The sequence below is a fragment of the Melozone crissalis genome, unplaced genomic scaffold (assembly GCF_028551555.1).
Source record: "Melozone crissalis strain CALT ecotype California unplaced genomic scaffold, PUWL_Pcris_2 ptg000019l_1, whole genome shotgun sequence".
Classification (NCBI taxonomy): Eukaryota; Metazoa; Chordata; class Aves; order Passeriformes; family Passerellidae; genus Melozone; species Melozone crissalis.
In genome coordinates this window covers 5,246,107-5,267,509 of record NW_026535797.1, presented here as the reverse complement: position 1 = coordinate 5,267,509, position 21,403 = coordinate 5,246,107, and the positions used below count along the sequence as shown (strand labels likewise).

Genomic DNA, 21,403 nt, shown 5'->3' with positions numbered 1-21,403 from the left:
GGTGAGCAAAACCTTGCTGTAATGTCACTGTCACCCTGCTAATGCTCCTTGTATTTACAGAGGGGTTTTGTCTTTCACAGGTCATCCCAGCATTTTATTTGACACTTTATATTGTTTTATCAAGCCAGGATTTAATTATCTTCAGTGTCCATCGAGCTTATCAGAGACTCAAAGTTTCACTGCCTCATAAACCACAGAGCACAGATTTCCCTCCTTTTTGTGTAGAGAGGCATTGGTAAAGGAATTGTTGTGGTTCAAGTGGCAAATGTGCCAGGTTGGATTTTTACTGCCCACATGCAGATTGTGCTGCTGCATGCTGAATTCTACACATTTATTTTCCATGTGTGTCTTCCATCCTGAGCCTTGAAGCAGGGCCACACTTTGACTCCCAAACTCCATTGGATATTGGATACAAACAAGTCCTAATATGGATTTTCCCAAAGAATGTGAAAACCATTTAATGAAAATATTATACATCATGAAATAATTAAGGTTTATGCTCTCATAAGAATTATTTCTGGGCTGCATCCAACCTTAAATATTAATGTGTAGGTTATATAACATGCAGTAATTAATAACACTTTACTGGATCTACATGGTTACCATGGTTTCTGGACATTTGAATTTTTTAATTCAGTTTATAAAACCCTGCACAACCCAAAACATTAATAACATGGATTAAAACTTTTTCCATCTGTTTAATATGCAATATACATGAGGACACTTCTATTTCTCAATATGCACTTTATCAAACTCAGTAAATTACTGTGTTCACATTTTCATTAGCTGTAGTCATGGAGTTGCTGATGGCTCTTAAAATCAGTTTTTACTTCATTTTCCATTATTTTTTCAGGAAGTCTGCCTTCTTAGAGACTTCTTCCTCTTTAAAAATTTATGTCATGGAACCTCATGTTGTCAGGAGCACTGATTGATGCATCAGTGTGGAGTATCCTGCATTGTTTCACACAGATTTCAAATCCCAATTTCACACCACTGTTGCTCTCATCCTGTATCTTACAGCAAAATTCACTGATGCTGCTAAATTACTTAATAGCTACAAAAAAAGCTTCATAGCTACAAAAAATAGGGGGAAAAAAAGTCCTTACTTGGTACCTAATAAAATAATAACCAAATGTTCTGTCTCAGATTACTAGGAAGCTTCCAAAGCTCTGAAATACTTCAAAAAGTCTCCCCTTTAACCCATTTGTTTGATCACAGTTGCTGGCACCCCCCTGTGCTTTCCTAAAGCAAGAGCCAGAGTCTGAACTCCAGGAATACTCAGCACTAAAAAACCTCAGGGTTCTGCTAGTGAAAATTCTGATTTCTCATAGGAAAATCCCCAATCTTTGAGGTCCAAATCAATCAAATTGGTCCTGGGTGCTGATATCTGGAATTGGCATTCTTGTTCCCTCTCTGTGTCCATAAGGGATCAGACATCTTCTAGATCTCTATTCTTTTTTCTGGACTAATTCTCCAGAGATTTTTCACTCAGTTAATGTATTTCAGGGAGGTGGGCAAATGGTCATCTGCAGGAATATTCAAAAAAAAGGACCAGAAAAACATGTGAGGGCCAGGACTCCTCAGTGATTGTGTTACAGCAGTCATGGATGAAATTAGAAAGAAATGGCCCAAAACTGGCTCTATTATTCAATTCACATGCTTTAATATGTGAATTAAATAATTCTACACTTCATCATCTTTCTGGACCCTTAGAAAAAGAGAAATATATAAGGGGAAGGAAAATATTTTCAGAAAAAAACCCACAACAGTATTTGAGAAATTTTTCCTTTGGTGAAACTTTAAAAAAATGAGACTGCAGGCAGTCATTAGGGTCTTTTCATAGTTCACCTTTGAGAATTTAAATTTCCATCTCCAGCAGGTTCAGTGGAACTGGATTAGACCATGCTCACTTGGAAGGAAGTTTCTGGATAATTTTAAACTTTGAAGTTGAAAGCATTTGGAAAGGGAGACAAGTGTTTGAGTCTTTGATTAAAGCCATCTGGTTTTGCATCAAGCTGATAGAGTTCTAGAAGCTAAATATTCCACACTCTGAAATTCATATATTGGTTTTATTTTTTGTGTTAAATTTAGCAGAACTCTGACACACCAGAAATAGAATCTCCTTCATCAATACTTTTTATTTAATCTTCTTCTGAAAATACAACATGAAATAAAAAGATCTCTACTGGGATCATGAAGTTAGACTGTGATTAAACGAATCTTGACTTTAAATATATTCCCTTTGCAATAAAAAAAAAGGAAAAAAACCAAAATGTGAGGCAAAAGTCAACTGTGCAAATCTCCTGCTCTGTGCAAAACCTCTGATAAGAGAGGATGGCATCAGTTTTTAGTCAGCCCCTCTTCAAGCAGCAAAAAACTCAAGGAGCTTCAAATGCAGAGAGCTGAATTGACACCACCAAGGCAAGAGCAGTGTGATTTGGAATGCAAACAGAGCCCTGCCCCATGTCAAACTGGGGTTTGTATAAAGAAATGCAACGTGGATCCAAAGTTTGCCAGTGGATCCCAGGAGCTCCTGCAGCTCTAACTTAAGGCCATGGAAATCAAAGAGGTCCCAGAAGCTTTCACAGGAATATTCCTGCAGTAATTACTGTGTAAAGGAGAAGCCTAAAAGGGAGACTGCACACATCTCTACTGCAGTCCCACTTTCTCTTGTTCAAACTCACAGAAAAATCATTTACAGTCATGAGCCAAAAGCTAAGTAGAATCGTACTTCTCATTATTTATTTAATCATTAATTTATTAAAATGTTTTTTATGATCACCCAGAAGTTTATTCTCCACATGTCCTTAGTGAGGACTATTGGAGCTGTCTGGAATGAAATCTCTCCCACTGTGTATCACATTTTGGGTGCTTGAGAGGTTTAAGTGGGTTTAATGGTATTACTGACTCTGCAGTGAAACAGCTGAAAGCTTGGATTTGCTTTTTCTACAGCAGCCAAAAGTCTATCATTATATATAAAGAAGAGTGAGAGAACAAAGTGCCTTGATGTATTTTGCATTTTTGCTTGGCAGTGGTTTAAATTAACAATAAGATGTGAAAGAGGACATCCAGTTAAGCACCCCAAAAAAAGAATTTAACATCTCTGAACATCTTTAGTTCACATCCATTTGCTGTGCATCAGTTTGAGTACTCAGTGTTGGTGGGTAGCTGTGGATCAGGAGTGGAATCAGTTCATCCAGTGCACATTTCTATTCCTTTCAGCTCTTCCAATGATCCTTGTCATTGTTCACAAACATTTTCCTCATCTCCTCCCTATCTCTCTGATGAATCTTCAGGATGTATTCACCTGGCTCATGCACCCTGATTTTCACCCTATCTGACTCTGAAAACCACTCAGATCCTTTTTTTTTCCCCAACCAATTGGTGACACAGCCTTCATTTCCTCTTTTGCTTCCCTTTTTCTGGTATCTGTCCTTATCTTCAACTGCCTTGAAGTATCTATTTCCTTCAGGCATTTCACTCATTGCTTGGTTTTCTGATGTCAAGAAAATGGATTGAAAACTGTCAAGAAAAGCTTCTGTTTCTATTGTGCAACGAAAGTTGCAAAAGACCCTTCTCACAAATCCAACAAAGCAAGAAAATAACAAAAAACATGAGCAGAAGAACACTGCCCAAGGACACAGAGGAAAAACACACCATTAGCAAAAATAACTAAAATTAATGAAGCTAGTAGCTGCTCAGGCTCTTACAAAATTGATCGCCAGAGGTGCAGAGCATGTAGTCCTCAAATAATGACAAAGAAAAGGGAACAAAAAAGCTCTTTACTTCTCCAAAAAGGTATTTTTCAGTTTCAAAAGTAGAGAGAAATCTTTTGGGATGGGACAGTTTCAAGAAAAAAGTCCCAATGGCACGGTGACCTGGAAGTGGCAGTGAGTGATGTTCTGTGCTTCAAGAGAATTCTTTAGAATGGAAAAAGGCATCAGCTGCAGGTTGTTTCTTGAGTTCCCACTTGCACAAATTCAATTGTGATTAGAATGGACAGAGGGGAAAAGAGGATCAGAATTACTGCATCTTCTGTGACAAAGTGACATTGCAGCAATGTAAGAGTGGATAGCTGACATCACATTCTTGCCATCTCTGGCCATCTAGTGGCATCTTTTCCTCCACAAAATATAACAAATAAACAATTACAATTATTATTCCAAAGAGAAAAATGCACCCCAACAGCCATGTATGTTCAATAATGAGCTTGAAAGTGCATAATTCTTGTTATCTTATTAATGCTGTGGCACGGAAAATTGGTTTAGAAGCTTCACAGAATCCCACAATCAGGTTGGAAAAGACCTTTGGGATTACTGAGTCTGACCTCAATGCTCTGCAGCCTGGTGTGCTCCAGTGTAGATGTCCAGTGCTCCTGCACAGGGATGTGTCATCCCAGGGGGCTTTACCTGGTCTGAGTGACACCTTGGGGACAGCTGGAGGATGGATTGTTGCAAAGCGTGCTGCTGTGACAGACTGTGTTTTGTCACTGAAGAGGTACTTTGGAGCAGAAATCACTACGGTGAAAAAAAATGTTCTGGCTGTCCTGCAGCATCCAAGCAGCTGGAGATGGGACAGGGAGCCCTTTTCCCAGGGAGGTTCCCAGGCTGCAGCCTGACAAGGAGCACGAGCATCCCTGGAGCTGGAGGCTCTGGCATCCCTCGGCTCCTTCCCCTCCCAGCCATGGATGCACAGCCAACACTGTGTCGCCAGCCATGGGGGGCAGATCTGGGGAACCCTTCTGTGTCAGCTCCTGGGTTCCTCAGTGCAAGGCACCAAGCTGCTGAGATGGTCCAGCCACAAAGATGATGAGGGGTCTGGAGCATCTCTTGATGAGGAGAGACTGAGGGAGTGTTTGGGCTACAGAATGAGAGTGGATCTCAGCAACGCATTCAAATATCTCTAAGGGGTGCCAGAGGATGGTGCCAGACTCTTCAGCGGTAGCGACAGGATGAGGAGCGACAGCCAAAACTTAAAACTCAACAAGTCCCAGCTCAGCGTGAGGAGGAACTCATCACATTGAAGGAGGCAGAGCTCTGGGACAGCTGCACAGGGAGGGCGGGGATCTCCCTCCCTGAGGGCACTCCTGCCCACCTGGCCGCGTCCTGCGCCACCTGCCCGGCTGCCGCTGCCGTGGGTGATCTCCAGAGGTCCCTGCCCACCCGAACCGCACTGAGACCCACGTCTGGCCCCGGACACCGCCCAGCCCGGCCGGGACAGGGCAGGGCAGGGGAGGCCAGGGCGGCGGAACTGCCGTTCCCGGGCCGCGGGGCCCCGGCGGAGCGGGCGGCGGCGGCGGCGCCGAGGCGGCGCTTCCTGCGGGGCGGTGCCGGCAGGGCCGCGGGCTCGGCACCGGCGGCCGCGGCTGGGGCGGCCCCGCCGGGCTCCGCTGCAGGCTCCGCTCCCCGCCGGCCTCGCCATGCAGCGCTTCACCGTCAACATCAAGCTGCCGGCGCGGACCCTGACGGGCGCCCTGAGCGCGCCCAACCGGGGCGCGGCGGATTGGTGAGGGCCGGGCCGGGCCGCGCCGGGCGGGCGGAGGGTGCCGGGTCCCCCCGCGGTCCCTTGGCCGCAGCCGCGGGTCGGGCTCGGTTCTGGTCCGGCCTCCGCAGAGCCCCGAGCAGCCGTGGGAATCGCGGCCGGCATAGCGATGGATCCGGCCCGGGAGAGGCCGGGAGTGCTGCTGTCCGCCTGGGGCAGGGACGGAGCCGTGCCCAGGGACAGAGCCGTGCCCAGGGACAGAACCGTGCCTAGGGGCAGAGCCGTGCCCAGGGACGAGCGCGGCCCAGCCCCTGCCGGGTGCCCATTGCAGCGGAGTAGTTGAGATCAGATACCAGGAAGGAATTGTTCCCTATGAGGGTGCTGAGCTCTGGCACAGGTGCCCAGAGCAGCTGTGGCTGCCCCTGGATCCCTGGCAGTGCCCAAGGCCAGGTTGGACAGGGCTTGGAGCAGCCTGGGACAGTGGGAGGTGTCCCTGCCATGGCTGGGGTGGCACTGGGTGGGATTTAAAGTCCCTTCCAACCCAAACCATTCTATGATTCTGTGCTTAACTTCTGAAGTCAGACAGGCCTCACTTGATTTTTACTGTTCCTAAAATAACTCTTGACATGCTTCTTTTTCGTCTATGAATAAGTAATAAATAAAAAAGTTATTCAATTACTTATATCAATGCAAATATATTTCTTCCTTGTGTTCTTACATCTAAATTTTGGGAATGCTCTTCATGAATTCCTATGTGATTTTTTTAACTTAGAAGAAGATTCTGAGATGGACACAAAGAGTTGCTTTGTGGTGGCTCAGGGCTCCAGCAGACAGTGCAATATTATTTTATAAAGCTTTTATATTACTAAATAGTATTTACCATCTGATAAACATCAAATAGAGTGTCTAGTAGCATGCATTCAGCTTACCAAAAACCCCCTCATTCCTGATGTGAAGAGGTTTTGTGGTGTTTTCCCTGTTGATGATGCTCTGTGCTCTCCCAGGGGCTGGCAGGGTTTGATTGCCTATGGATGCCATTCCCTCGTGCTCGTAGTGGATGCCAACTCTGCTCAGACCTTGCAGGTTTTGGAAAGACACAAAGCCAGTGTTGTCAAGGTGAGATGTTCCTGCTTTATTTATTTATCACTTGGTCCTGGTGTTTACGTTATCCTTCCAAATCACTTGACATGATGTTCATTGATGTGATTTTGACATGAAAACTGATGTGAAATACATGTATTTTATGTGATCTCTTCTGCAGCTAAGTCACATCATGCATGCTGAAATTTGAGTTGAGGTTGATGGTATATCTTTCTGGAAAATACAGAGTATAAAAAATAGAATATCTGGAAACATTTGTTAGTATTACAGAGCATGTTTCTAGGAAAGCTGTTAACATAAGAGGAACATTACAAAATATCAGATGAAGCTCTCTGCTGCTGCCCTTTCTGATCCTCCCTGTTGTGGAAGTGCACCATTTGTCTAGGAAGTTACTTTTAAACTTTTCCTTCTTTTCTTACCTGTAGAAAAGGAGCAATAGCAGGCAGAACTGAACATTTATTTTAGTGATATAAAATGGCTAAAATTTTAGTTTAAGTGCAGGGTACCTGCACTTTCCTTTGAAGGTCCTTGACTTGAAATTGCAGAGTTTGACTTTGGGTGAGTGTGGAACAGGTTGTATTTCTTTGGTTCATTTTTTCTTTGATTGTGGACAATGACAGATTTCACTTAGGGTTTAGAGGTTTTCCTGGCAGATGTGTTTGATGCTCCTTGGCACAAGTGCTGTATTTATTAGAAGTCAATAATTTATGAAGAATAATAGAGTCTTAGGTAGGGGGGTTTTTAGTGGGATCTTTTTGTAGTAGAAGAAGAAGTTTGAATGGGTCTTCTGCTTTAACATTTTTGCTTATCTTAGGTAACAAATTGTAGCAAAATTAGTTTTTGATCCACACAGTGATAGCATTTTAAAAAGTTTTGTTACATTCACTGGCTTTGAGAAGTTACATTATTTCAATAGGAACAGAAGTTCTGAAGTCCAGTAATTTATAAGTTAATTTTTCAAAGCCACTATCTGAAGCTTTATGAACAGAAATAGACTGTAAGAAAATGACTAATTAATGAGATGGAATAATGAAAAAAAATTCCCTTTATGTGAAGAAATAGGCATTATATAGGAAATGGTTATGGGGCCATGATCATTGCAGATACCTTTACATTGCTAAGAAATTTTCTTCAATTCCTAGATTATTTTTTTAAAGGGTTTGTAAATGATGAGAGCCAAAATGAGCTGTAAGAAATCTGCTGTGTAAGTCTGGCTTAAACTCCTTGGAGCAGAGCTTCACACCAGCAAACTCAGGATCTTCTCCCCAAAAACCTGTGCCTCAGCTCTGAAAAATTCAAATCACACCACATCTGTCATGAAGCAAACAAAGAAAATCCAATTGTTTCATAATCCCTTTACAGTCCATTTTGCTGTTTTACTTTAAATGCATCCTCTCCTTTGGCTGTTGTAACTTTGTCTGGAATCGGTGAAAACTTCCCTGAAAATGGATCCATGTTAGTTGTCCATCTGTCCAAATGCTGTTTGTAGTCACAGAATTCACAGAACTGAAGATGTTGTATGGAGTGGATTATATCTGATTTTACCTTTACCAAGAGTATTGAAAGCATACTTTTATGGAAGAAAATCTAATTACAAGAGAAGTTTTTTAATCCATCACAAGAATGAGAGGATTGAAATTACCTTTGTGTCCTTTTTGATGCATTAATAAGCAGTGATAATAAAGCTTTATAAATGAGGTGGTATAAATGATGAATTTTTTTTTAAATCACCTCTGGTTCCTGATTCTGCTGTATTTTGAAGCCAAGTAGAGAGTGACTAATACTGCTAGAAAATAATTTCTTTTAGCAGGTGGTCAGCTCCTGTGTGGGGACTTGTTGGATCAGTGGGACTGCAGAGAAGAAAGAGATTCATGGGGTGGGAGCACCACATGGGCTCTGCTCAGGGCTGGTCATATAAAGATCTCCTTTTTTATTGTTTTGAGCTTTGTTGTGACAGCTCCTCCCTTGAGAAAGGATGTTTTCCAGACTTGGAATTTGCTTTGAAGTAATATGCATTTAACTGAGAAATAAATAGCTTTGTGGGTTTTTACAATTACACTTACACAGCCACCTGCAGATATCCCCAAGGGTAGTTCTTTCTTGAACAGCAGGGAAGCAGGAATTGCAAAAATGAAATTTGTAGGTAGAGGAGAGTCTCTAAAGAATTCTTTGTGATTCTGGTAGAAACATACTTTGAGTTTATAGAGTTAGAGATGATGTGCTGTGCATGTGTCACATTTGTTTAATTTATTCAGCTGGTTTGTGAGACAGATCCTTCTCACACCTCTGAGAGGGGCAGCACAAATGTGCCCCCTGAATGCTGCTGCAAATCTGGTTTGTGGTGCAGAGTTAGTGGTGCCTGATGACAGTCCTGTGTCAGTTTTTAAATGTCATTATTTCCAGGATCTGCAGAAAGTCCTGTGTCCTTTCTGTGACAGGCAGTGACAGCACACAGGGTGGAATTTTTGTAGCAGGTGAAGTGCTATAAGTTTAGCAGTAATGTTTCTTTATTCTGCCACTGTCTGCAGTCTGTCCTGGGGCAGAAGTTCCCCTTAAAAGCAGATAGCAAAAAACATGTGGGATAGATAAGGAAGAAGTCAGTGTTATCCCTCCCCTTGCAATCTGAGAGGAGTTGTAGCCAGAGTATTTCAGATTTCAGACACAGATTTCTCATAAGTATTGCCAATTTACAAGCCTGTGCAGCTTGAAACCCCAAACTGGAAAGTGGAACCTGGAAATCAGTGGTGGCAATGGGATGAAAATAACCAGAAATGTAGCAAATGTCAGCAATAACTTGGTTTTGTTTTCTTAGGAGACAACACATAAATTAAAGACTAACCTTCCTTCCTCACCAATACCACAATACATTTGTCAGATTAGGAAAATTGCATGTTTTAGGATGTGTAGAAAAATGGAATGATAATTTTTCAGCTTTCATTTGATTGGAAATCAGTGGGTTTAGGTTTGTGGGTGCCCACAGAACCTTAAACATTGCCATTTGATTTCCTCTAAATACTTGAGTAAATTCTTGATATACATTATGTATATGTTTGGATTGCTGTAGTTACCTTCAGGAAGAAGTATTGTTGATTTATGTAATTGGGGAATATCAGCCATGCAGTCATGCAACACAGTGCTGACCTACCCTAAATTTACACAAGTGATGGTGGCTTAAAGGTATGTCACAGGTGCTGCTGGCATTAACTGTTACTGTGCTTTTTTATTGAGTTCATGATCTGAAAAACATGAATTAGGGTGTCTGTGCCATCCATTTGTCTCCTTTAACCAATCCCCATCTTCATTTTCAGGTTAAATGGGCTAAGGAGAATTACCACCACAATATTGGCTCCCCATATTCCCTACGTTTGGCTTCTGCTGATGCCACAGGGAAAATCATTGTGTGGGATGTGGCCACGGGAGCAGCTCGCTGTGAGATCCAGGAGCACTCAAAGCCCATCCAGGGTAAGGACAGCGCCTGCTGGTGAAATGGGAGCTGTTTTATGGAGCCTTGTGTGCAAATCCATCACCTGCCTGTTATCAACTGCTCAGTTCTGACAGGGAATTTTCCTGTTGGGATTACTAACCCTCTGTGTGTTTGCTTGTAAATGGAAGATTTACTGTCCCCCAGAGGAATGCTGTGAGATTTAATTCATTATGGTGGTGTTTTCCAAGTTCTTGTGACAAAAATGAAATTTGATTCTGTTTTTATGAACATTATTGATTACAATAATAACATTTGCTATGTCAAGTACATCTTCCTGCTCTTCAGCTGCAGTTGGGGTTTTTTGGAGCATTTAAAAAATTTGTGATGATGCTTATATTATACCTGGTGGGCTTTTAAAATCTATTATGTAAAAGCCCTCTTATAAAATTAGGTTGTTTGGTTTTTGTAATTATTCTGTTTTATAAATCCTGTGAAAGAAAATGCAACTTTTTAAATCTCATACTGGGCCACTGAAAGTTTTTTTGTTGACTACAGTTCATTTTAGTTTCATCACTTTTTGTTTGTGTGCATTATAAATTGGGTTTTATTTATTCCTGACACTGATTCACTGAAGGTTTAAAGAAGTCCTGACCATTCCATTTGAGGATTTCTGCAGCATTTTGGACCAAATTGAGCCTTTTATTTTCTGTGAAACCAAGGAAAGCTCTTACCACCTCTGAAAGGGCTGAGTGCTACACTCAGTTTCATTTTACCGTTGGAGTTAAAACTGATTAAAAGGTTTTAGAGTGAAGAAGATATTTGTGTCCAGATCCAAACTGATACCATCCCAAATATTAATTTTGTAATTTTGTTCCCTATTTCTTTTGACAGACATGCAGTGGCTGTGGAATCAAGATGCTTCCAGAGATTTACTGCTTGCAGTTCACCCACCAAATTATATTGTACTGTGGAATGCAGACACAGGCACCAAACTTTGGAAGAAAAGTTATGCTGAAAATATCCTGTCTTTTTCATTTGACCCCTTTGATCCCTCACATTTAGCTTGTAAGTTTATATGTATGAAACAGTGGGGCCTGGATATGTGTGAGCAGGAAAATTGTTAAACTGGAATGTAAATGTTGAAATTAGAAGTATTGGATGGGAGAAAATAGTGTCAGAAATGCCAATAAAAAGTCAAAACAAAGGGAGCCTTTGGCCAGTGTGGAATGTTGGTTCAGAAGGTGCTGCTGTGTGGGAAGGGGGAAAGCAGGCATGAGTGGGGAGGTTAAAAATCTGAAAACTTTGAGACTTTACAAAAGGAAATGTGAAGTGTGTAGAGGGAGCTGGAGGAAGCCAAGGATAGAGAGCCCTGTGAAATATAAAAGGCTAAAAAGGGATGGGTGCTGAGGGAGAAGCCAGTGAGATGAGTAGACCAAGAATAAATGTTATTTTCAACAGAAAGGATTTTAGAGGACTCAGTGTGAGATCAGTACCAGAAGGGGATGCAGTGCAGATTTATTAATTTTAGCAGAGAGAAACTGAGAGAAATAGGAGAGTCACCATTTTATTCTTGAATTTATTTTCATCACTCCTGACCTGTAATGGGAAAGTGCAGTTTTCAGCCTTTGTCATTTGGGTTTTTTTTATCTGCCATATCATTCAACCTTCTGTAAACACTTCAGCTGTAGAGCTGAGCTTTGTGCTGCAACATAAATAATGTGAATTAGTGATTATTTGAGCAATGCTCTGCATGAGAACAAAAAATAGTGATACAGTCAGTGTGTATTTTGTCTTCTATTTGCATTGTGAATCTTAAGGAAAAACAGTTGGTGAGAGAGAATAACTGAGTTTCTGCCAGAAATACTTTAGTTTTTAATATAAAAATTAAGGGTTTTTTGGAATGAATTGATTTTAATGGATCATCTGCTGCTCTTTCCGTTAGAAAGTGCTGGTTGTCTACAATTAGGAGTTTTCTGTCTGATACAGTATTAGTCAAGTTAGCAGCATTTCTCCTCATTAAAATGGAATGCCACAATCAAACTGCATGCTGAATTGTGCTGTTTTTCTTTCTTGGTCCAGTGCTCACCAGTGAAGGAATAGTGTTCATCTCTGACTTCTCCCCTTCCAAAGCTCCTGCCAGCTCAGGGAAGAAAGTTTACATCTCCAGTCCCCATTCCAGCCCTTCTCACAACAAGCTGGCTGCTGCCACAGGGGCCAAAAAGGCCCTTGATAAAGTCAAAATCCTTATCAGTAATGAAAAACCAAGGTAGGTTGCAAATATTTCTTCTCAGTTAATGCTTTGTGTACTTGATGCTGTCAATGTGCTGACGTTAAAGGCTGTAAGGGAATAAACACAAGATGTAAAATTGAGGTAAGCAGTGGCTGAGGGTAATTTCCCATGAATGCCAGTAAATGTCAGGGCGGCCAGTGCAGTTCCTAAGTGAATTGCTTTGGATTTGAGATGTGCAGGAATTACACTTGTTCCATTTGAATGAAGTGTAAATTGTTAAAATTACTCTGTAATCTTATTTACAGAGTAATTTTAGACAAAAGTCAACAGAATGTGGTTTTGGAAGTCAGTGGTGCTTTGCACTGCTCTGACGGAGAAATGGAAATCTGCAGTTGCATGTGATCAAAATATAGATCACATGAAAAAATGCAGTTGCAGGGAAAATGAAACTTCTAATTTTATTTTGAATTAGATCTCTTCATTACACACCCTGATAAGAGTTCATGTCTGATTTTACAGTGCTGAATCTGTAACACTCAATGACTGTCTTCAGTTGTCATATTTGCCTTCCAAAAGAAACTACATGCTCTTACTGTATCCCAGGGAAATTCTGATTCTTGACTTGGAAGTGAATCAGACAGTGGGTGTGATTGCCATTGAAAGGACAGGGGTGCCTTTCGTACAGGTGAGGTAGAATTCAATTTTTTTCAATTATTTTTTCCAATTAATTGACTTCCTTAGTCACAAATCCTGTTGCTGAAGAAATTCATGGAAGTGTTGCCTTAATGGTAAAATTTTTAATGATTTCCTCAAACATCAGGAATTGTGGATTCCCTTGCAAGGTTTCCTTTGCAAAGGGTAAGATTTTGAAAATGCAATCTGACAGGCATCTCCTTGCCCAGGTAATCCCTTGTTTCCAGAGGGATGGGTTATTTTGCCTCCATGAAAATGGTTGTATCACACTGAGGGTTCGCAGATCCAACTGCAGCTTCACTGCAACTCCACATGAGGAGCCAGGTGAGTTTTGTGGCAAAAATAAACTTTGATGCATTTTAATTAATAATTTAACACCAGTAATGACCATCATGCCTCATACAGGATGGTGAATCTAGTGCCCTTCTAGTGTTTTGTCTCTTATATGTTGAATTTAAATTTAAATTTTTGCTGTATTTTCCTACAACAAATTCCCAGAACATATTCCGAAAATAAATTCAAAAAGCTTTTGAATTCCCTGATATTAAGTATGAAATAGATTATATTAATTGTATTAAATATATTAATATCCTGAATATCCTTTTATTGCTGAATAGTACTTATATTGGTAAGTAGCTTAATAGGCACATGTACAATAATGTTTTAAATAAAATATTAATGTGTTCTTTTTATCTTTAAGAAAAAATGTCTTTTTAGGCAAACACAAGATTTTGGAAGTAATTTGGTCAATTGGAAAGATTGATTTTAGACCTAAGATTTGGGCTTAAATTTAGATTAAAATCTGAATTATTAAACCTTTGTCTCATGAAATGTTACTAAGAATAGTGTTTTAAATGTAGTGGTGGAGACTGGAAAAAAGGGAAAACAAAGTGAATTCTGTTTGTTCATTTTGGTTTGGGCAGTTTACTAATGTCTAGTGAGCTGCATTGACTTCCAACTTCACCAATAAACCTGGAGTTTTGGATTGTGTGGAGAGCAGGTTCTGCCCAGCTGTGAAACAGTTATTGTTTTAGGTTTTTCAAGATTCAAATGGAATAATATATTAAATATTAAAAGTATATGTATATTTTAGAAATATAAATTATATTGTTGTTCTCCGGGCAATAACAGACAGAACAAGAGGACGCAGTCTCAAGCTGTGCCAAAGGAGATACAGGCTAGAATTAAGGAGGAAGTATTTTACAGAAGGAGTGGTCAAATACTGGAATCATCTACCCAGGGAGGTGGTGGAGTCACCATCCCTTGAAGAGTTTAAAAAAAGATTGGATGTGGCACTTGGTGCCATGATCTAGTTGAGGTGTTAGAACATGGGTTGGACTCGATGATCTTAAAGGTCTCTTCCAACCTAGAATTTCTGTGATTCTGTGATATTTATATATAAAGTATATACATATAAATATATGGATATGGTTACATTTTGGAGAACTTTTCAGAGCTTTGTTGTGTACAGCAAGATCAAGAGTGTTGTTTTTGGTTGTTTTTCCTGATTGTTGCACAGGAAGCACGTGGATTTCAGTCCAAGTGCTCAGTCGTGGTTCACATTTCCCCCTGTTGATTGCTCCATCCCATGTTGTTCACTCTGTGCTCTCTGTGGGCTGTTGGTGTTGCAGATCCAGAGCCAGCTCAGGAGCTGGTGTATGATTTAAGGAGTCAGTGCGATGCCATCAGGGTGACCAAAACAGTGAGGCCCTTCAGCATGGTGTGCTGCCCAGTGAATGAGAACGCTGCAGCTCTCGTAGTCAGTGATGGCAGGGTGATGATCTGGGAGTTAAAATCCTGCATTTCTGGCAGAAATGTGCGCAACAGGTAATGGCATTTATTTTTCTTACCAAAGCTCCTTTTTTTTTCCAAGTGGTGTTCAGTATTTCATTGTATTTTAGAGTGATCATTCTGTGCCTGGAAGTGCTTCATGTGCTGTACATGTGTGTGAGTGAAGGAAGAGGAACAAGTTATGTCTTCCACACAGATCAGTTCCCTTTCTTTGAGGAAGTGCAGGAACTGTATGTACTCTATTTTTTTTTTTCAAGGCAGTTCCACACTGAGTCTCTGGTCAAAGAAAACAAAAGTTAGACTGACTCTTTGTTTCATTTTTGGGAAGCATTTTCCTCTCATTTGGCTTTTTCAGACCATATAACCATATAAAGTTTAGATTTAATGATTTTTCAGAACCAGAAAATGTATTAGTTAAAAGTAAAAGTAACATAAAAACTGTCATTGATCAAAGTGACAATTTTGATTTTCCATTAAATTTACCAAATTAGTCATACATTAATCAAAAACTAGAAAAAAATTCAGATTTAAAGAAACAATACCTTGCTTTACCAGTAAAATATAGAAGAAATGATAGAAATCCAAAATATAAAAGACTCACTCATCATAATATAATATATATGGAAAGAGTTGCCTTTAGCCAAAAACAATCCAATAGTAGGCCAAGTAGAATTGACAATAGAAACAATCCCTGCTTCAATTAGAACATTTAGTCCAAAAAACTTCTCAAACTTGTTGAGACATATAACAAAACTTCAGTTTGAAGCCTATACTTTTTTAACCATTTCCTAAAAACCCTCTAACTTTATAGATTCCAACATTTGGCTTTTTCAGACCATATAACTTCCCTTAGGAATGAATCCCTCACTTTCAGTAAGGACCAAAATGAGTCTGTAAAGAACTACACTTTTAGTAGAGGAATGGCTTTTTGCTGGATTTGTGTGAATTTGACGCTGAGCAATATGAAGCTGCACAGGAGGTGACTGGAATATGGTGGCATAAAAAATGTTTTTATACACAGAGCCTTTAGAATTTTAGATTTGGAGCAGTCTCAGAATACTGTGGGAAGTGATGCAGTGCTTGGACCAGTCAATGTATTAAGGCTGTTCTGCTGCAATAACCCTTCAAAGTACTATGGAATAAAATGAATAACTTACTGCCATAAAAGAAATAGAGTTCTTTTAAATGTCAGTAGTACCAGGTTTTCAACATAGATCCTCTTGTGTCTCATCAGAGATTTAGTGTTTTTATTCTGAGTGCTCCCAAAAATAGTGCTAGATGGATTCCTTGTGCTGCATATCCAGGAAAGCTGTTTAGAATCTAAATTGGTTTTTACTTCTTTTGTTCTTAAGGGTTATTTCTAAAACATTGATCTTTGTCAGGAAAAATAAAATATTATAAGAGGCAGGTAAGTCTGTGTTTTTAACCGATGACACAGAGCTGCCCCAGCCCAGCAGGGCACAGCTGCCAAGGCTGCCCAAAATAAAGGGGAAGTTTGAGTCCCTTGGGGATGGAGATGGTGCCTGCATGAGGAACTTGTTCCCATTTCTCTTGCAGCAGTTCCAGTGCTTCACCTCTGTATTCCCCAGTCTCCTTCTGTGGAATCCCTGTGGGAGCATTCCAAAATAAACTCCCAGACCTCTCATTAGACAACATGATTGGTAAGAATTTCTTCCATTGATCCCACTGCTACTAATTTCTCATGGTTTTGAATCATGTACATCTTGCCTTACTTAAGAACTTAAGGTATTTTTTAAAATTATTTTCTAATAGTAACTCTGAAATAGAAGAATTCCTGTTTGCTAAAGAAATCATCAAATGAATCCTCTTGAGGATTTTATGTTGAGGATCAATGTTCCAAAGTTCATTTTCTTTGAAGATAAAAAGTATTTTGAAATGGAATTTGGACAAAACACTTTGATTTTCTGTTACTAATCTTAGAAGCCAGTTTATCTGACACATCCCCTCTTTGTGAACTCTAAACAGCAACCAGTCTTGAGAAAAGTTTCACCATGCCAAGCTCAAGAGGAAGAAATGTGTCTTATACATTGTTTGTAAATTTTTATTCTACAAATTTCAGTCTGAAAACTTCCTGTAACATCTCCAACTAAAACTTCATGCTAACAAGAGCTTTCACTTTTAAGCAGGGCAGGGTGCAAGCCCTGGAGAAGAGCTGAGGAATTCATTCCTGCAGGAAGTGCACCTCAAATTCCTGCTGACAGGACTTCTGTCAGGGCTGCCTCTGCCTCCCTTCGCCATCCGCATGTGCCCGCCCCTCACCACCAAAAACATCAAACAGTATGAGCCCATCCTTGCTGTTGGTGAGTGCCTTCAGCAGAATTCTGAAGTAACAGATCCTGTATTAAATTCAAATATAGTTGTTGGTACAGAAAAAAAAGTATCTGTTGGTGCTGTGTAATTTATTGCAGATCGTGACCCCTGTATTGTTTTGGTCCTGTGAGTCCTTGGGTTCTTTTTTCTTGCCTTGGGGGGTTTCAACAATGCTACCTGAAAAATGCAATGTAGTAGCAAGTTTTTATTTATCCTGTTATTTATTGTGATATTGGTCTGCTGATACACTCAGCATTTTATGTGTTGCTCTCCCTTCATCCTGAATGTCAGGAAATAGGGACTTCTGCAGCCCTGCATTCCTACAGCAAGCAAATGAACTTCACAGAGATTTTATTTTTGCTCTGATATGAATTTCTAAAATTACACCTGCAGTACATTATTTTTTCTGGATGAATCTATTCTGTCTTACCACAAATGGAGTTAAACTCATCTAGCTATTAGAATAGTTGCCAGTGAGCACCTGATGTATTAACTCAGAATTTTCCCTATTTAAAGCTGATTTTTCTGGCATCTTCTTTCAGAGTTGTGCTCTAAACCATAGGCAGTCCATCATGACATGATGTGATGCTGCTAAAATGTAATTTGTGGTTTCCCATGAGCTGCAACTGTTCAAAAAGTTGAAATATAAAGATTAGAAAACAAATAGGTGTGAAGGCATTTACAGCAAGCTCTTTTTTCTTAACATACCTGAATGGCTCTTTAGGTATCCATTGTTGTATTGCATAGGGCTGATATGAATATAATGAAGTGTCTAATGGAAAATTGTAGGTTTCAGTGTTTCAGAAGGTTTTTGATGTAATTGAAGCTCAAAGCTACTAGATTACTGATTTCTAATTTGAAGGAACTCATTATTTCAGGATGAGAAAGCAGAATTGCTTTAATGATTCCATAAAATCTACCCAGGATTCTCCCCTGGCATTATTGGGGGATAACAGTTAAAACATTTCCTTGATGCATTTACTCATCTCCTGTAATCAAAGCAAAAAGAACATTCCTTTCTTCTTCAGCTGGATGGGTGTGTTGTGGAAATGTGAGGAAAATAATCAGATTTTCTGCAGGTTCTGCAAAAAAGGTTTGGGAAAATGTTTTGATCCAAGTGGCTATCAGTGGCTGCAGAGGGTTCAATATTTGGGATTTAAGTGCTAGAAATTCACATAGTTTTTGTAAAATTGTAAGATATTAATAGTTACAGGTATCTAAAAATAAGAGAGAGAGAGAGAAATAGCTGCATTTTCACTAAAGCATGGAAGAAAAGGATAATATTTGTGCTATATATTTTTTTATCAATTTTAATAGGTACAAGCAATGGCTCTGTCCTGGTGTTTCACCTCACAAGTGGACTCCTCCACAAAGAGCTAAGCATCCATTCCTGTGAAGTCAAGTGAGTTTCATTTTAATTCCTGCTCTAATCCTTCTAGGAAACAATGCTGAAACAGCTGAGTGGTGTTACCCAGCAGTGTGGGTGTCTTGCCTTGCTGTCAATGAAATCAGGAAAATTGTCAATGAAATCAGGGTAGATTATCTACCCTGCCTTTGCTGTGTGAGAGCTGTGACACCCTGACAAAGCTGTAATGAAAATTACACTGAAAGAAATATTGGAATTGCATCTGTGCCTGCTGATCTGGGATGGATATCAACTACTTCCAGCCTCTCCACTGCACTGCAGGACAAACAAGTCTTTTTAGGACAAGAAACTTTATTTATTCTATAACTATTGGGATTGAGTCCTTTGAAATAATGCTGTTTGGTATGTCAGGCTTTATTTACTTTATATCTTTGGGGCTGAAATTGCTGTTGAGAGTTTTAATCCTAAGGGAAGTGAAGATAATTTTTTAAAGACTGAATGTAGGAATCAGTATTTATCCATCCTGAGAAGGAGCAGAGTAAGTTTTAAAGCTTTTGTGCTCTGTGTTTGTGTGCACACAATGGCAGAACTTTTTGGATAACTGATGGCAGACTCATTCAAGGTGCTGCTTGCTGGATACATATTTCCAGGCAGATTTTAGCATGAAAATAAAATACTAATTTCTAGTACAAATATTAATCAAAAATTGTATCAGAATTGTGTTGTGAAGCCTTCATCTGGTTAAAGTCTGAATTTTACTGTGCATTCTGCAGAAAGTTAAGGAAAGTGCTGAGAATAGGCAGCTCTGAGAGTTCATTGTGGAAACCTGCTCGGACTCTACCACCAAAATGAGGAAATTTTCTTTATGTTTGTGGTGTGATTACTTGGTTCTTTCTCTTCTAAACCATTTAAACCTCTTGGTTTCATACCATTAACTACACATGAAATTATTTTAATTTTACCTTATGCTATGCAGCACAAGAGGAGAGTCCTTTTCTTATGACAGTGATTATAGAACTCAAAATGAAAACCCCTACTTGCATTTCACATCTCAAAAAGAAAAAGTAAAATGGAGAGGGAGGAGGAAATAAACACAATTTTGAAAAAAAAAAACCTTTGTGCATTACTAGAAGTGTTATTAGTTTGGGTTTTTCAATTTTGTAAAGGGTTTGCAGCTTTTGAGAAACTTTATTAATATATTGCCTTTCTAGCAAATGCCCTCTACAGGTCTTTTTAGAATTCCTATAAAATATTTGTGAATTCTGTTTAGCCTTAAGCTGTTATCAGGGTAAATCTTTCAAATATTTGTAAGTTTCCTCAATTATCTGAATGATTTTCTACATAATTTTTACAAGTTCAAGGGAATGCTTCAAGCAATTTAGATGAAGGCATGGAGATTCTTTTTTTTTAAATTAATTTTCATGGAGTGCAAAAGTTCTTCTTTCACTGGGAATTGTTACTTTACCTCTGAAATGTGGATGGATTGAATAATGCTTCTGTTTCCATTTTATCTGAAAGAAAACCTTCAGGGACCATCATTATTTTAGTAGGTAATTGAGAATACCCTGAAATTGTAACTCAAGGCCAGCAGAGTTCTCAGTGCTCTTTATTTAGGAAGAGAATGTAAGAAAAATAAGGCAATTTCCCCTGACAAAACAAGTGTTCTGAATTAATGGCCTCTGAGTTGTTTGGGTGTTTGTTATTATGATTTTTTTTTTTTTGAGATTAAAGTGTTCTACATGTGTAATCACATACTGATTTATTTATTTTATAGTTATTTTTGCTGATTTTTTTGTTTGGTCAGTTTTTTGTTTGTTTTTATTTAAACTTTGTGTTGTGACTAGAAGGGAGAAGAATTACCTTGGTGTCTTTCCTTTTAAGGTAGTTCATACTTGTGGGTAACCTTGAATTTTAATTGTATTTATGATTATTACTCAGCTTTCACTATTTGTTTAGAATTATGGAAGTAAATACTTTTCTGTTGAGTTTATTTTTATAAGGAGATGGAGGTAAGGAGCAGCAGAAATGTTTAAAGCACACAAAGAGGGGAAATAACCAGGCCACTGCCAGGAGTGTAAGTGAGGGTGGAAAATCAAGAAATAACCAAGTGTGATACCTGGGGACAGTAGGGAATAGAGGAGATAATAAAACACCTTCAGTGCAGAGAAGAATATATTTGAGACATGCAAATAAAAATCCTGCAGTGCAGCTCTCAGTTCAGTGGCACATTTGCAGCTCTCAGTGCTGCTTTTGCTTATTTGGTACTGAAACAGCTGAGACTGGAGCAGAGCTGCTCATTCTTTGTCACTGAAGCTCAGCAAGTTCAAGGCTGCAACAGCTTTTATTTTTAAAATTAAAATCTCAGTGACTGTAACAAGAATGTCTATGGCCTGCAGGCACAACTTGGAAATTGCTACATTACATCCAGATTTTAGCTGTTCAATTGAAGCTGGTTTAGCATTTGAATTTCAGCTGACTGCTCTTTGGGAAACTGCTTTGCAAACATTCATCACCTCTTTAAAAAAACTTTCCTTGAATAGAGAAATTAGAATGAAAAATATCTACCACCACTTTGGGAGCACATATGGTTTAATTTCCCATTTTGCCTTTCTCTTTTTCTTAGAATCCCTAAATTTAAGTAGCAGCTGCCATGTCATAAAGTCACAACAATCTATTCCCAGCTAGAAATGTAATTTGTGTTTTTATCCACTCCAGTGCACTTTGTGATTTGTTTGCATTGGAAGCATTAATCAAAACAACTTGAGTCTCACTCCTGAAGTAACTGAGACAAGTTGAATGTATAGAAACTCTAAATTATACATTTTTAAAGAGTGGATTCAGTCTGAGAAGTGGTTGACAGCTGAATGTAACCCTTAATTCTGATAGGCAAATATGATTTTATTGGGAAATGTTTGCTGTTTCAATAGGGAAGGCATTACTTGTTTCCATCATTAAAATTTGTACCACTGTCTTCAGATTTTCAATT

General features: G+C 39.4%; 1 protein-coding gene across 1 annotated transcript in view; it reads left to right on the top strand.

Annotated features, from left to right (window-relative positions):
* The first annotated feature begins 5,365 nt into the window (after nucleotides 1-5,365).
* Nucleotides 5,366-21,403, top strand: part of WDR11 (WD repeat domain 11) — a 37,219-nt gene continuing 21,181 nt past the window's right edge. Inside the window, exons 1-11 of the mRNA XM_054277205.1 lie at nucleotides 5,366-5,505; nucleotides 6,486-6,597; nucleotides 9,891-10,044; nucleotides 10,898-11,071; nucleotides 12,086-12,272; nucleotides 12,756-12,921; nucleotides 13,139-13,253; nucleotides 14,561-14,756; nucleotides 16,278-16,381; nucleotides 16,868-17,041; nucleotides 18,369-18,453. Of these exons, the coding sequence (XP_054133180.1) occupies nucleotides 5,420-5,505; nucleotides 6,486-6,597; nucleotides 9,891-10,044; nucleotides 10,898-11,071; nucleotides 12,086-12,272; nucleotides 12,756-12,921; nucleotides 13,139-13,253; nucleotides 14,561-14,756; nucleotides 16,278-16,381; nucleotides 16,868-17,041; nucleotides 18,369-18,453 (1,553 nt within the window). The 5' untranslated portion in view covers nucleotides 5,366-5,419. The remainder of the gene's footprint in view (nucleotides 5,506-6,485; nucleotides 6,598-9,890; nucleotides 10,045-10,897; nucleotides 11,072-12,085; nucleotides 12,273-12,755; nucleotides 12,922-13,138; nucleotides 13,254-14,560; nucleotides 14,757-16,277; nucleotides 16,382-16,867; nucleotides 17,042-18,368; nucleotides 18,454-21,403) is intronic.